The sequence below is a fragment of the Sebastes umbrosus genome, chromosome 8, assembly GCF_015220745.1.
Source record: "Sebastes umbrosus isolate fSebUmb1 chromosome 8, fSebUmb1.pri, whole genome shotgun sequence".
NCBI classification, from domain to species: Eukaryota; Metazoa; Chordata; class Actinopteri; order Perciformes; family Sebastidae; genus Sebastes; species Sebastes umbrosus.
In genome coordinates this window covers 31,914,622-31,930,433 of record NC_051276.1, presented here as the reverse complement: position 1 = coordinate 31,930,433, position 15,812 = coordinate 31,914,622, and the positions used below count along the sequence as shown (strand labels likewise).

The 15,812-nt window shown below is 42.9% G+C and overlaps 1 protein-coding gene across 2 annotated transcripts in view; it reads right to left on the bottom strand.

The window, feature by feature from the left end:
* msh3 (mutS homolog 3 (E. coli)) overlaps positions 1-15,812 on the bottom strand; it is a 56,565-nt gene that overhangs the window by 13,649 nt on the left and 27,104 nt on the right. For both annotated transcript variants that reach the window (XM_037778375.1, XM_037778376.1), the window contains 3 exons: positions 14,938-15,052; positions 14,437-14,594; positions 4,700-4,886 (listed from right to left, as the gene is read on the bottom strand). In XM_037778375.1, coding sequence (XP_037634303.1) covers positions 4,700-4,886; positions 14,437-14,594; positions 14,938-15,052 — 460 coding nt within the window. The remainder of the gene's footprint in view (positions 1-4,699; positions 4,887-14,436; positions 14,595-14,937; positions 15,053-15,812) is intronic.

The window sequence follows — 15,812 nt, the reverse complement described above, 5'->3', positions numbered from 1 at the left end:
AGAATTTCCTCAATCAAATTATCCACTGAATTTTATGGTTTTTGTTTTCATAGTATGATATTACATCCTTGGCTACCAGCTCAATTGAATGATGAGATTCTGTACTGACATTCATAAAACAGATGTTTCATTAGGTCTTCATTTTTACATAATTCACATATATCATCAGAGGAAGCTGTGCTAAATCTGATAAATATCCTCAAGTGATGTTACTCAAGTCAGCGTCAGTTGGGACTGAAGACTACGGCTAGTATAGGCTATATTAACACTCTTAACTTCTAATTTAGCACCTTTAAATCAGAAAAAGTAGATTAATTATGTGTGACAGAAAAGATATAACTTGCATCATCTTGCAGCCCTTCTGCTTTTTATCCTCAGATACCTCTCTGGGGTCCATACCCACATGTTAGGAACCACCGCTCTGAATAAACCATGTATGGCGTGCAATGAAACTTCAAAACTAACTTCTTACAATCAAACTTGCAACAGCGAGAAAAGGACAAAGGAATCACGGTGAGCTGAGAGAGACTGACTAGCATCTTCTCCATGTGCTGCGTACAGACACAGAGCAGTGCAGTGGAGCACATGTGGGTCTTCGTAGGAGCTCTGTGCATCAGCGTGAGCACATCAGACCATTTACGCCCACATGGAGCGATACATTCAACTGAGAATGTGCCCATTAGTGTGCAGCCAAAAGTGAGTTTTAGTGAGTTCTCCCAAGTGCAAAGCTGGGCCTGATTCTGCCTTGTTTTAACAGTGCAGTGTTACAATGTTAGTGCAGTCCCATGTAAGCCTGAGTCACGGTACGAGCGGAGAGCGATGTGTAGCGACGAGCTTAGTGTGAGGCTAAATACAGGACCTGCTAATGGCGTGATAAAAGTGAGAGTCCAAGTCTGAGAGTGAGTAACGGCTAAAGCTGGGCTGTACCATTTTAGAAATGTTGTTGTGTAATTCCTGCTAATACTGTACGAGTAGATCATGCTCACACTGTACCATGGATGTATTAAGAGAACTGGATACAGCGTTGGAGGCGGGCTCCCGTTCATTCCTATGAAAGTTGCTCAGTGGCGCATGAAGACAAAATGGCTCGACTTCCGAGTGGAAAAGTTCCCAGATCTTCCGGCGATCTTCCGCATCCGTTGGGCACATGGAGCAGGCGCAGTAGTGTCCACTCGGTCACACGGCTCGGTCACGGGGTCACAGCCGTCGTCACGGCTTGCAAACTCCGCCTCCCAGCCTTCTCTCCAGCCTCGGTCTGGGCCTCATTCACATGAACGGAGGAATGAAAATCACTCTGGATTCAGCTTTTAGTGCGTTTTACAACTTTTAGGACCTAATGATTTAAATAAGGACTATTAGAGTGTTTGTACTGGGAAGTTGATTCACCTCAAAAAAGATTATCCGCTGAGTTGCAGACATCTCTTTCCCAATGTAAGTCTATGGGAAAAAGTATTTTGGGGCCCAATGGCATCACATAATGGACACGGAAGTTGTAGTACCGCCTTTTGGCCACTATGAAAATTGGCATCAATGACCGGCGCTCTTCCTGGGGGCTTGCACTGTACCTGAGGACCGTTCTGACGGTTGAAAGTTGTCAATAAAGATTAGTTTGAAAGCTCTGAGGCAGGTTAAGTTTGTTTGCTAGCAGAGGTCTGTACGAGTCACAATACTAACAAGGCAGGAACGTGCTGCCTTCATCGTCTGTGCCATCCTGTCTAAAAAAAAGAGGCACTAGCGTATATGGACTCACAGGTGGCGAGGAAGACGTGGACAGTACGGCTTGTATTGTCTGTTTTGCAGAGAGAATTGGAGGTAAGCTAGCTATGTTTTACTATATCTATTGTAAATTGTTATCTTGATAGCTACGCTCTGATTACTGTAAGAAAAAGTAGAACTAAGGCGCTGACGTTGGGGAATCGGCTCGTGGCTCTGCTTCCAAAATTTCTGATATGTCATCCGACTGTCCAACAACCGGTCGAGAGGAGTTTATCGCTCCTCGGTCCCCCCTGTACACTGCACAGCAAACGCTGAAATATGGTCCAACTCTAAAATGAAGTCGGGCGAGAAACGGGATAAAATCGTACAGTGTATGCCCAGCTAAAAGAAGATGACAGTCTGAGGTCACAGCTACTGATCCAACTATGTGCCGGTCGTGATTTCACCATAAAACCTTCTGCTGGAAGCGACTCCCAGTCTTAGCTCCTCTGCGTTTCTGTTTCTTTTTCTCTTCCTGCGTCAAGGCTGTCTCTTTTATTGAGTGGTGTTATGAAACCCATCTACATTCTTAACTAGCTCTCAGGTGAGTGCTGGGGGACAGGGAAAGGTGTGTTACTATAACAACCGAGTCAAAGGAGGAGTAGTCTGACTTTTTGACGCCAACGGTTGAGTCTGGTGAGGAGGAGGAAGAGGAGGAGGACGAGTAGGAGGAAGAGGAGCGAGCATGAAAGAGGTCTGCATGCACCGAGGAGGCCTCTCGCTGTATCGCATAACTTCTTTTGTTTGTCTTTCCTTTAATAGCGAGGCTTTTCTCACAAATCAATGCTGTTATACAACAGGTAGTTAGAGAGCTCCCTCCTCCTGCCAGCAGCAGCTGCTACTTACACATTTTCATTCTACGGTCTCCAGCAGGATTACATAACCCCTGAGATTCTGTCCAAAGATTAATGTGGAACTGGCAAAACATGAAAACTGGAAGGAGTTTTCAAAGATAAATGTTTATTCATTTATATTTGAACGGGGGTAACTCGGGGCAGTTTTGGAGCTTTTTGACGAAGGCCTTGGAAAACAGAAAATAAACAAATACCAGCTCTGGTAGATTGGATACAGCTTTGATTACCCAGAGGGCAGCAGCAGAGTGAGTATGCTTTAATGGTAAAACTCCAGAAAGCCATCAATGGTATCTGTGGACTGAAGTGGGAGCTGCACGTCGGGGCTGCTCGTGCTTTCCCAACCACCACGAGGCCCCAAATCTACAATCAGTGGTTTCACTGACTGTCAGCTAAACAGCTGGTGGTGTGCTAAACCACGATAGCCGGAAAAACAAAATTCCTCAAGTGCGAGATTAAATACATGCTCCCTAAGGTCAGCGTGGACCATCGGAGTTGATGAATCCTTTTCCCCCGGAGAGGCTACAGCCTGGCGGGCCCTAATACCACACAAACACCACCCAACACCAGACCTCTGCACCGCTCCAGCTAAATAGTGTTGGTTTTAGGCTGTGTCAGTGTTACCGCTGTTACACATTACGTAACCACCATCATTAGTTCATTTTGGCGTATCAGTGCCGTATTATCAATTCACAGTCTTGGTTGTAGCTAGTCCAACTTGTATTTGTGGTAGTTTCATCATATTCCGCCTAAACCTGCAGAGCTTGTGACTTTGCGGTGACTGGCAATTTCCTCCGTTGGGCGTAGCGTAGAAAAGACGGTGAAATGTTAACCTGTACTTGACCCACATTTGACAGCTGCCAGATTTTAAAAAAGTATCTGTCCTGCAGCGGTTTGACTTTTGAAAACTAGAGCCAATGAAAATGTGGGACATCGTCTCAATATGTGCGATGTGGGATAAAAATGCCGTGCGGCCCCTCGTTAAGTGTGACACCTGGTCACCCCACATACAGGTGAAGATATTCTGGGTGTAAACAGCTTAGAGAATGAACAGCTGTGTGTCCTCATTGATACCACAACCTCAAGCACGCAGCACGTGTCAAACTGTAATATTTCCTGTGCTTACAGTATTGATCCGTTTGTTCAACACATTGGTACGAACAAGTACTGTTAAGTTCTCCGCGAGGGAACGACGATTGACTTGCCAATGTCGGTATTGATAACCACCTTTACTGACACAAACACCCTCCTCTCTCGTTCTCTCCAGGTACCACTCGTCTGCTCTGTTGAAACGGAGCCACGCAACAGTGTGCAACACCCAAAGGGCTCCTGATTGCAGCAGAACACACACACACACACACTCTCATAGGAACGCTGGGCTGGAAAGCACCAAATATCTCCAGCTCTGTCAAACCTCTGCACCAGTTGGCCTTGATTGCTGGCTAAAATTGGACCTTTCTGCTTCCCATACACATCAATTTAACGACAGCTGACAAGAATATGCAGGAAACTTGTAATTAAGAAATGACAACGACACCTACGGACACGTATGATCCCTCGAGACGTACAAATGTAGACATTGGCCTTGATGATGTGGGTGGTTCATGAGAGCTAAATGAGGCACGCCGCGGTACAACATACATCCCCTGAACAACGAGGTACCGAGGGATCACTCTCTCTATCTCTCTCTCTCTCTCTCCTTCTCCATTGCAGCTTTGCTCTCTAACAGAATATTAACGTTATAGATCAAGCTTGTCCAAAACTCTGGTCAGATTTCTAAGAGCTGCTCTGCTGCTGAGGGCTCTCTGGAGCCTCGTCTTTCTCTCTGCAAAACAAACAATCGCTGCAGTCTGCAGAGCTCACAATCAAACACTTGCATGGACATAAACCTCTTTAGACCATTAGCATGATAGTTAACTGGGCTGGCTTCAAGACCCAACAGTGCTGGTGGATTTAGCAACAAGATGGATATGTGTATGGTTGGGCGTATTTCACATTTGTAATTCAGATTCCCTCTCATTTTTAAATGTGTCTTATTCCCACGTCATCAGTACAGTGTCCATTCACAAACACACACACATACAAACACTTACATCTCTGATGAAGTACTCCAGGGTGGCGTAGGCGATGGCAATCCCATCATGGGTGCTCGTGCCCCGTCCCAGTTCATCAAGGATGACCAGTGAGCGTTCAGTTGCGCGGAAAATGATCTCCGAGGCTTCGGTCAGCTCTTCCATGAACGTACTGCGCCCTTTATAGATGTTGTCTGAAGCCCCCATCCTGATAATCAGACACAGAAGAAATGAGAGGTCAGAGGTCAAAAGTGAAACAGTGACAGAGAGTTATGCTGAGATCAGATTGCACAATAACGATAACTCGTTAACGCAAATTTGTTTTAACGCATTAATGCAATTGATCTTCCGGAGGTTGTAGCGGGCTCCGTTTTAAAGCTAGAATGAAGATACTGGTATCATATAAAACTAAAACACCTAAGGAATCCATTGGTACCAACCATGTTATACTAGCTTGTCGTGAAGGAGGCTAAATAAAACTCTGAACTTGATCGCCGTTGAAGTCGTCCCTGACACGTCCAAAACTGACGCTATAGGGGTACCTAGTGCATCACAGTTTGTAGCTTAGGGCCGCTGACCGTGCCTCGGTATTTGACGAGTTGGGACTGCGAATGTGTCTTTAAATTCTTAAAGTTGAAGCCACTGAGATAATTCTGTTGTTCTTCCAGAAACTCAAAAAAAACACCCACAAACAGATCAGTGAACCTGTTCCTCCTCCTCCTCCTCCTCCTCCTCCTCTTCCAGAACTTACTGTACATACCAAGAAAAGACAAAGTGAGATGGAAAAGGAGGGGTGTGAAGAAAGTGTGAGAGAGTGACTATAACACTCTGAGGTTCTGTTTTAAAACTGAACAGAAGAAAAAGGTGGAAGCCGACGTGCAGCTGCAGGGTGATGGGGATGGTGATGGTGTTGCTGATGGTGTGGAGGATTAAAATGGATCAAGTCTCATTCTCACCCGTCATGTGTCATACACGTTACAGTCTGAACTCTGGACCTCAAAATTATGCTCTTTTAAAGAAGGATGCACTGATCTGACTTTTTCAGTACCGATAGCAATACCTGGGCTTTTGGTATCGGGTGATACCGAGTACCGATTCGATACCGGCGTTTAATTAATAAACGACTTGTGAACAAACTACAAATTTCTCTTCTCTTCTGATGTCATCTCAGGTTAATTGAGATTCATTTCTAATCATTTACAAAATTCCTCCAGCTTTTTATTTTCCAATTATTCAGGATTTATCCTCATTCAGCCTAAAGCATCGCTGATAATAAAAAAAAGAATATTAATGTTTCTGCAACACTCAAACAGCCCTACAGATTTAAAAGAAGAGCTTGAAGCATCATCAATTATTTATTCACTACGCATCTATTTCCAATCAACGACCGCAGGTCTCACAAACAGACAGCAGAAGCAGACTTCCAAATGTTATTGATGAACCTCATCAATGTTAACAAACAACCTTGATGTGAGGCCAGTTTTTGTTTTAGTTTTTAACTGAGAGAGTGCAACAGAAGAGGTAGCTACACTATGTGACCAAAAGTATGCAGACACCCGAACACTACTGAACATCTCATTCCAACATCATGGATATTAACCTCTTAATCCCTAGGGTGCTGGAAGGTGTGGTTCGCCCAGACAGACATACCATAAATAAATCAAGAATAGCTCCACAACTACCAGGTCTATATGCATGATCTTGGTCTCTATGGATAGGTAAGACCTCAGAGAATTCATCCCCAGTGTCAGTAACATTGTGACTGTTACTATTCTATACTACTGTAGTCAATTTTGATGAACTAAAAAGAAAAATGTACATTTTTATCCTCCACTAAAATGTTTTCTAGATTAGACAGTGGATAACACCATTATAGCAATGATGCCATGCACAATGTGTAATGAGAAACATGTTTACTAGACAGCCTAGAAGTCATGTAACGAATGCATTGACAAACACATTCAGGTATAATTATGGTTGATGATGTTACACTGTCGTTTGAGGAGGCTAAATTTGAAGCTAGTGACAGAAAATCAAAAAGTCTCCAACAGTGGAACAAGACTGTCTTGAACACTATCGATGTTGCCACCTGTCGAGTCCGTATCAATAGATATTACCGATTACAGAGATACAATAACAACATGTTGAATTGTTCACAAGCCTCAGAGACAGTTTGAAAGCTCCCCTGAAGCACGGACACACACTGACAGACAGACAGAGCAGTGACTCCAGCTGGATCACAGATGCCACATCTATCCGCCAGTCAGCTTCTCTCACCTCTAAATCTGTCTCTTCCTGTCCTCGTTGTCCTTCAACATACTACCATAATATCAGTGAACCACCGACAGGAGCCTCCGGCACTAAGTTACCATGGTTACACCACACGCCACACAGGAGAGGGGTGTGGCAGACATGCTGCTGCATTTCATTAGCCAATTTATAGTGTGTGTGTGTGGGTGTGGGTGTATGTATGCTAAGACTCCGGGGAAATTATGACAATCGGATCGATAACTGCGCGGCAGGAAGGACAGACAGAATCAGTTGAAAAGGAAGAGCGCCGTTCGCACTCTCTGTCCGTCCATTGATGAGCGGATGTACAACAGAAACACAGACACACTCCACCAGCTGGGTGTCCTGCTGCTCTGCATTGAGTTCCTTCTTTCCCGCCAAATAAACCGATTCCGAAAATAGAGTCATTTATCATCACCTCGCACCTCTCCAGAAAACATGTTTAGCCACATTTCAAGTGTTTTTCTGACACTCGTGGTTCGCTTCTTGCTCTCAGATTGCCCAGTTATTTTATTTTATTAATACTTTATGACATCACCCTACTCTGATCAATCAAAGCTACAAAATCCAAGCACTACCACAATGCCAAACACACCATTGCAAACCATAGTCTGTATATAAGAAGTGGACATAGTCTCCGTGACGTCACTCATTGGTTTGTGAACTGCTGTTTCGAAGACTTGAGTTCGGCATTTTGGCTGTCGCCATCTTGATTCTTTGCCATCAGAAGTGACACGAGAGGGTGGAGCTAAGTACAACCAAACACTTAATAAAGACATTTTTAGGCGACCAAAAAGGTAATAATTAACTTTCATGAAGTGAAAACACACTGTGAAAGGGTTAAAGTTGTAAGACGAAAACACGAACAACTCCCAGACCGGACAACGCCGTGGTAGCGACCTGTCAATCACAAGGTAGCATCCCCTGCTTTATGGTCTATTTGACTCTAAATGGGACCATAATTTACTAAATGAACATCATGCTGTATTGAAGAAGACTTGAAACTAGTGATTGAGACCATAAACTCATGTTTACAATGTTTACTGAGGTAATAAATCAAGTGAGAAGTAGGCTCATTTTCTCATAGACTTCTATACAATCACACTTCTTTTTGCAACCAGAGGAGTCGCCCCCTGCTGGCTGTTAGAAAGAATGACAGTTTAAGGCACTTCAGCATTGGCTTCACTTCTCAGACCCGGAGTTGCCCACTACCTGGGAGCCAAACCAAAGACAGACCTGACCATGTTTGCTTACTTGTTGATGCAGTGGATAACTAGAAGTACAGTTATGAAAGTTTGCAGACAAAAAATTCAAACAAAACAGAATCCAACTAATCTCGTCCCCTGTTCAGTTTTCCATCAGTGAAACAAATAAGATAGAAGTAGGCTCATTTTCTCATAGACTTTTATACAATCAGACTTCTTTTTGCAACCAGAGGAGTCGCCCCCTGCTGGCTGTTAGAAAGAATGCAAGTCTAAGATACCAGATTTCTTTTGTCAGAGTATTTGATTTATTGATTGCTGACAGGATGTAATGAGAATTTCAACAAATATAACAAACAAGCTACACAAGAACCCATCTTCTTATCTACATGTGTGCAGCATGAAGGCCAAAATAAGCACATAACACAAGTCATTTCTCAATCATTTAGATAAGTCCTACCGGTTCTTATTTCTGCAGCGTTAACTCCACGCTGTCCTACAGGAACACTGAAGGCCTAACCGGCCCTGTATGCCGCCTACAAGGTGGCACAGACACTCTGACACCGCAGCACTATAAAAACTCTTGAGGAACGAGTGAGTCGATTTAGGATGCAACATTTTTCCACATGCTCAACATGTTTCCCATCGCCGTACAACACCCACCGAGGTGACGATGTTACACAGAGACCCGTTGGCACCAAAACACTCAGCAGCGGTTTGTGAGGTCTTTCTGGATATTAGCCACATCTCACTGCACTTTCTGACGGGGAGGGGAGCGTGCTGAAAGACTTTAGTAAAACACGGCATAATCACTGCTACCACGGCCGATTAAAGGTCCTTTTCAAAAACACGGTTTTTACATTCGGAGTCCTTCTGCTGTTTCCATAACAACCATGAAGGGATGGAAGGATGTGCTCTATAACCTTCAGGACTCAATACCGGCAATAAAAACACTCACACAGCAGCTGCATACCTGCACATACACATATGCATCCGTCAGCTGCCAGCAAACACACCCACCAGGCTTACTAAAGTCTGTAAAAGAACACACACACACCGAATTATGCTCAAACCACCGTATGGCATATTTGTAAAAATGCTGTAGCACAGTGGGCAGGAGAATAAAAAAGAAGACTCTGAGAGGCGCTAATCTCCAGATTATTCTCTTTATCCTCATTGATAATCAATCATGTGGATCAGTTCAGACAGGATATCCCATTAGACACCTACGCACCACCTCATTACCCCCCAACCCACAAAGTCTCATTCCTCTCGCTCCACGTCCGTCTCCCCTCTCGCTCATAAACACACAAGATGAAGCAATTCCCTCCGCTGCTCCTACTACGCTTGACACAGCGGTGGGAATTGATTGAGCGCTTATCATCAAAACAGATTCTCCTCAGGATGTCGGTGATAGAGAGATGGTCGATCAGTCCAATTAGACAACAGACGGGACATCGGAGGTACAGTAACAGAGGAGGTGAAGAGAGGACAGTGGTGCATGCTGTGCAGGTGTGTTTTCTCTGTGGACATTAATTAGCTCCTTAAATTGCATTTTTTTTCAGAGAGAAAGAGAGAATATTAACCTCGAAGCACAATCAGAGACCTGACTAAACAACGGAGGGACACACACATTCTGTACGTTTGTAGATCTTTACTGACTGAAGTCCACAGCAGCACTACTACCATGACCTAAAGCTGACACTAATTACTCCCTAATTCAAAGTCTTTTGTTTGAGGGAGTAATTAGGGGGCAGCTTCAGGAGGTCGAGCAGGTCGGCCACGCTCCAGAAGGCTGTTGCCATCGGTGTGTGAGTGATTTTAGATCCCGATGAGCAGAGGCCTGCACTACGAAGCAGGACTTAGGGTTAGCGAGGTAACTCCGTCACTTCTTACCGGGGTAGATCGCCATGGTAACTGATGCTGAACACCTCCTCCAGAGCAGGTTATGTTCCAGATAAGAGATCAACTCATATAAAAGCAACGCCTACTGACCAATCAAAGCTCCATGCACAGATCGTATGATAATATTACACAAAGATGAAGAAGTTACAGTCATAATCCAGGCTGAAATCAACACAGTTCAAACTGACAAATGCAGGAAGGACAGCTGGCTGTATGCTGTGGGTGTTTACCGCTTTGAATTGTGTTTTTATATTTATGTTTTGACTTGCTCTCAAGTCCGTTTCACACCGCCGAGACGAGAACTCAGCTGAAAGAAGGCTGATATACTCATACACGCTGTAACAATACTTAAAAGGCAGGGTTGATGATGTTATCCAGTATCCACTATTTGTTCTATTGGTTGAAATGATCTTTACACCCCGACAGCGATCTATTACTGATGAGCTCTGAAATAGGACCAGAAAAGAGGCGTCATCTGTAGCTACTGTAATCCTGTAAAAACGTCTACCAATCACTGCCTCACGGTCCGCTTGGAAAGAACCAATCAGATACATCCCTGCCTCCCTGCTCGTACTCTACCCTTGGCGTGCACCAGCTTGAAGTCAAAGCGTGTCGCCGCCGTACGTTTACTGTAGAATGGAAGAGAAAAGTCAGCCCTGCAGTAGCACTGCCGCGGTTATTTGTCATGAGGTAGCGTTGTTGAGTTGAGGTCCTCTCTCCGCTCTGTGTCTGTGAAGTAGTTACGATGCACTGGTGCTCGTGCGTGTGGGGGGCGTTGCTTTGGAAGGAGCCCCGAGGGGAGGCGGTGGGTTTAGACGATGATACTTTCAAATTATGCTATCTTTCCAACATCGACTCTGTCATTAAGCCAGATAACGAGAAGATACCCTGTGTATTTTGAACCTGCCATCAGTGTGTGAATTAGAGCTGGGCGATACGGAGAAAATCATATATCACAATATTTTTTACCAAATACCTCGATATCGATAATGCAATTTTATTTCTATTCATAAATCCAATTAATTTGAAAAATTGAACTTTGAACACAGCACTGTTCCATGAGAACTGACAATGTCTAAATCTTGTTTTCAGTTTACAAGATGACAAAATATATAATCTGTACTTCAATTAATTAAATCTCCAAGTTTTATGATCATTTCCTTACTTCGGCCCACTCAACCCTCTTTCTACTAAACCCAAACCCTGACCGTAAAGTAGACCGTTACATACGTGAGGACCGGCCAGAATCACCTCATTACACCAATATGAAGTCTAAAATCGCCAACTGTTTCTCAAACCTACAACCCTCAAGATAGAAGTACGCACGCACACACACACTCTTAGTGTGCCAACAGGTCTCTGGCACCCACAGGGTTAATATATAAGAACATGCTTAAACCCACAAAAAAAAGACAATTACACACATCTGCAAGCCATTAGGTCTAATCACATGGTGCAGCAGAGGCAGAACAGCACAGACCATACCGTATACTGGCCTGTGTTCCACATTAATATGTAGTCAGGGCTGGAAACTACATGCACAGCTTACTGCTACGCTCATCATAATGAGAATAATCATCAGCGGGGGAAAAAGAAAAGAAAAAAGATCTTCTCCAACAAAGCCTTATTGTCTGAGGGTTCCTACGATACAGAGAGCTGCATCGTACAGATGACAGAACAATAGAGCCGGCCTCGTCAAACATCTTTTATTTCCCCCTCACACACACCTCCTCCTGTGTGCTGAGGAACACAACCGGATTAGAAGAGATTAGTCGGAGTCCTGCAAATAAACTGGACCATGTCACAGACGATGAAGGTGAAACAAGGTGAATGAAGTGTTTTGGGGGGGAGGTGAGATTTTTTGTTTTGTCCTCAGGTTGTCTCCACCCGTGTCCTGATATTTAAACGCACTAATAAGAAATAATCCACAGAGGTGAAAGTGCGCTGTGCTCTGTCGGCGTTGTCATGGTCACCTCGTCTTCCTGTTGACGGAGACGAAGCTAGAAAAAGTCGCTCAGATATCACTTCTTCAGTGTTTGTCCATCAATAAAAAGAGAGAAACACTGTGCCACGTTTACGTCATGGACGAGGTATAGATGAGTGTTTTTATGAACCTGTTTTTTAAGTGTGAATGTGTCATTATTTATGGATGTCTCATCTTTAAAATGCTTGCCAGGAAAATAAACATCTACACGTTGGTGTCATCAAGAGACTACCAGTGAGCTGCGTTAATTTTTTCTGTGCAGCTGCATCAAATGATTGCTTTTATTCATCACATGTTTCTGTAAAATCCACACTGCTTCATGAAGCCAGTTCATAAACTGCTCTCAAATTACAAAACAAAACATATTTTCTCTCAACTCCTGCAGCTTTCAACAGTTTTCATTTAGAGTACTCCTTCAGAAGAAAGTAGTCCCAATGAAAACGTGTGTGTTCTGTGTGTAGAGAAGAATTAGAACAACTGCTGCAGAGGAAATCCTAGTGGAATTATTTTTCAAATTATCTTTATTGAAAGTCTCAAACAAGATTAAGTGTCAGCACGTTTAATTATTATTTATAATATATCCCGTCCATCAAAGACCTCCCATGTTCACCTCTGCTCCCTCCCCCTCCTCCTGAAATAATATTAGAAATATTAATGATAATAATAGTATTAAATACACTCCAGTCCAATGAGTTGATTAATGAATAAATAAATATTAAATAAAAATGATATGTAACCACTTAAATATAACTGTTGCTATGTATAACAGACCGTTGCTATGTATAACAGACTGTTGCTATGTATAACAGACCGTTGCTATGTATAACAGACCGTTGCTATGTACGACAGACCGTTGCTATGTATAACAGACCGTTGCTATGTATAACAGACCGTTGCTATGTACGACAGACCGTTGCTATGTACGACAGACCGCTGATATGTACGACAGACTGTTGCTATGTATAACAGACCGTTGCTATGTACAACAGACCGTTGCTATGTTCAACAGACCCTTTTTAATTGTACCTTTTGATGGCACTGCATCATACTGAATAATATGATGTGTATGGCCATTCTTTCTTTCTTAAGGTATTAATATTTTGATATAATTGTGACATTCATTTTCTCTGTATCTGTTGGTTATTTCATCATGTGATGCATTAATGTTTATTTTCGGTGCATTATCAATTTAGAGTACCAGGTGTAAACAATCTGTTTTAACTATTTCCATCCTGATGAAGACCCGGAGAGCTCAAAACCAGTCGGCCCAACTTTTAACACAACTTCTGTCCTCGCTCTGCCGAACAGTGCCTGAAGAACACTTTATTTATCGCTGTCGAAATCACCAACAAAATGTCAATCACTTTTATTGTTTTAGGGTTAACCCCCTGAGGTCAACGCTGTCGTATACAACAGAAAATTACTCTAGTTACTATTTTTAGATTATCTCCAGAACTACTTCATCACCACCGTAACTTTCTAATGCGGTGTCGGCTACGATCGCAATCATTTCAGACGGTTTGTAATCCAGCTTGGAACAACAGGGTTTTTTGGGAAACTTCATAAAAGTAATAAATCCTTCAATGAAAGTCTTCTGTGAGCTAACTTTTTGTAGAAAAATGGGCAGAAAAACGCCAGGACTTCTCTGTAAAAAATGTAAATATCTTTTGATGTGTGTTGGTTAGAAGGATAATTATTTTTCCCTTGATTCCCAAGACAAGGGAGAACATTTTTCAAAAGCCCAAAACCTTGTTCCTTATTGTTCTCTCTGTGGTTTCAATACATTTCTGTGAGATTCAATTTCCGTTTTGTTTTTTTCCTCGTCTTTATGGTAATTGTAATGATTTATACATTCATGTGACATCACTGCAGCCTACATAATCTGATAGCCCAGTTTGTCCTGAAAAAAAAAAGATGCGTATGTCATGATTGTGCATTATAGTGTTGAGATTCTAGAGTATATTTTACAAAAGGAGACCAGGCGGACCAAAAAGAGCAAAAAATGGCTTAGACCCCAGAGGGTAGAAATCTCAGAGGGGTAAATAATAAAACAAATAAAAGCTTAATTATCTGCATTGCTAAATATTACAGGAGGTAAGAAAACATGTTTTGTATATATTTGATAATCATAATTTTTTGGAAGCATCTATTCGGTGTGTGGGCGATTTCTTCTCTCGAGATTGCTCCTGATATCATGTTGGGCTCTGCCTACTGTATGTTACACTGAAGCTTCAAGTCACTTCTCAAAACATGAAAATATGGTGACAGTAGGATTCCAGCAAGTCAGTCTGTTTCATTCATTTCTGACTGTCTCGGGTGTTAAATCAAGTTTAATCCCTGGGTCACACGGGTAGATTTCAATGTGCTTGTGTTCATACCTGGTATAAATGCCGTCCAGCACGCCCAGGCGGGCCTCAGAGGCCGGGACGTAGGAGCCCATCTGAGCCATTACACAGATCAGAGCCACCTGGCGGATGTACGAGCTCTTACCCCCCATATTAGGACCAGTGATTATCATAGTTCTCCTGCTATCACCCTGCAGGAGAGGAGAGGAAAGGAGAGGAGAGGAGAGAGGAGAGGAGAGGAGAGGAGAGGAGAGGAGAGGAGAGGAGAGGAGAGGAGAGAGGAGGAGAATAACAGCGACATAGACAGAAGGCAAGGAGAGAGACAGAATAAGATATTTGCTGTCCTGCACAGCTGAGGAGGTGGGTGGATAGAAAGCTTGGCTCCTCTTCCTATTGGCTTGTGCTTCTGTTGCAGAATTAACCTACACCCACTCCAGCACTGAGCGAGGAAGTGTGTGTGGTACCATGCAAGTCGGTATGTGTGTGCATCATGTGTGTATTTATGCATGTGTGAGTGTGTATGTGTGTGTGTACCTGTAGTTGGGTGACGTTGGGCACATACTGGTGGTGCTCTCCTATCAGCAGGTCGATGGCGGGGTGTCTGCCGTCCGTGATCAGAATCTGACGCTGTCCTTCACACACCTCTGGCCTGAACGCAGAGATCACACTCAGTCAGATATGTACATGCACACCCAATTAAAACACACACACACACGTCTAGAGATGGCCTTATCATTGACACTGACACCATGAGCCCTGAAACTGACTCCCACCACAGCATTGTGTTTCACCTTCACTCTTTAATCAAAGTTTATTTACAGTATATATTACATTTTTGAGGCTGACACCAAAATAATAACAAAAAATCTAATAAAAACAAATGTGACTGATATTCCTTTTTCATATAAATACAAAAAAATAGGGGAAGACCCCGGACTAGGTGGAGAGATAATATCTCCACACTGGCCTGGGAACGCCTCGGGATCCCCCAGTCAGAGCTGGTTAATGTGGCCCGGGAAAGGGAAGTTTGGGGTCCCCTGCTGGAGCTGTTGCCCCCGCGACCCGACCCCGGATAAGCGGTCGAAGATGAGTGATGAGTAAAAGCACATTCCTTTTTCATATAAATACAAAAAAATTATCTGTATTTAATCATAAAAACATGTCTAAGTAAATATATTTACTTCAGTTGAACAATCCTATTAAACATGAAAGCAATAGTAAATAAAACACTTCAGTTTGGACATTTAACATAACTTAAAATAAAATTATTTTAACTAATACAATTTAATTGAGAAAACAATAAACAATAAATAAATAAAATAAAACATTTGTTGCAATGTACTGCTCGGTAATTTCTCTTTTACTTTTTGTCAGCCTGATATTAGCCAATAATATTGGTCTAATGATCT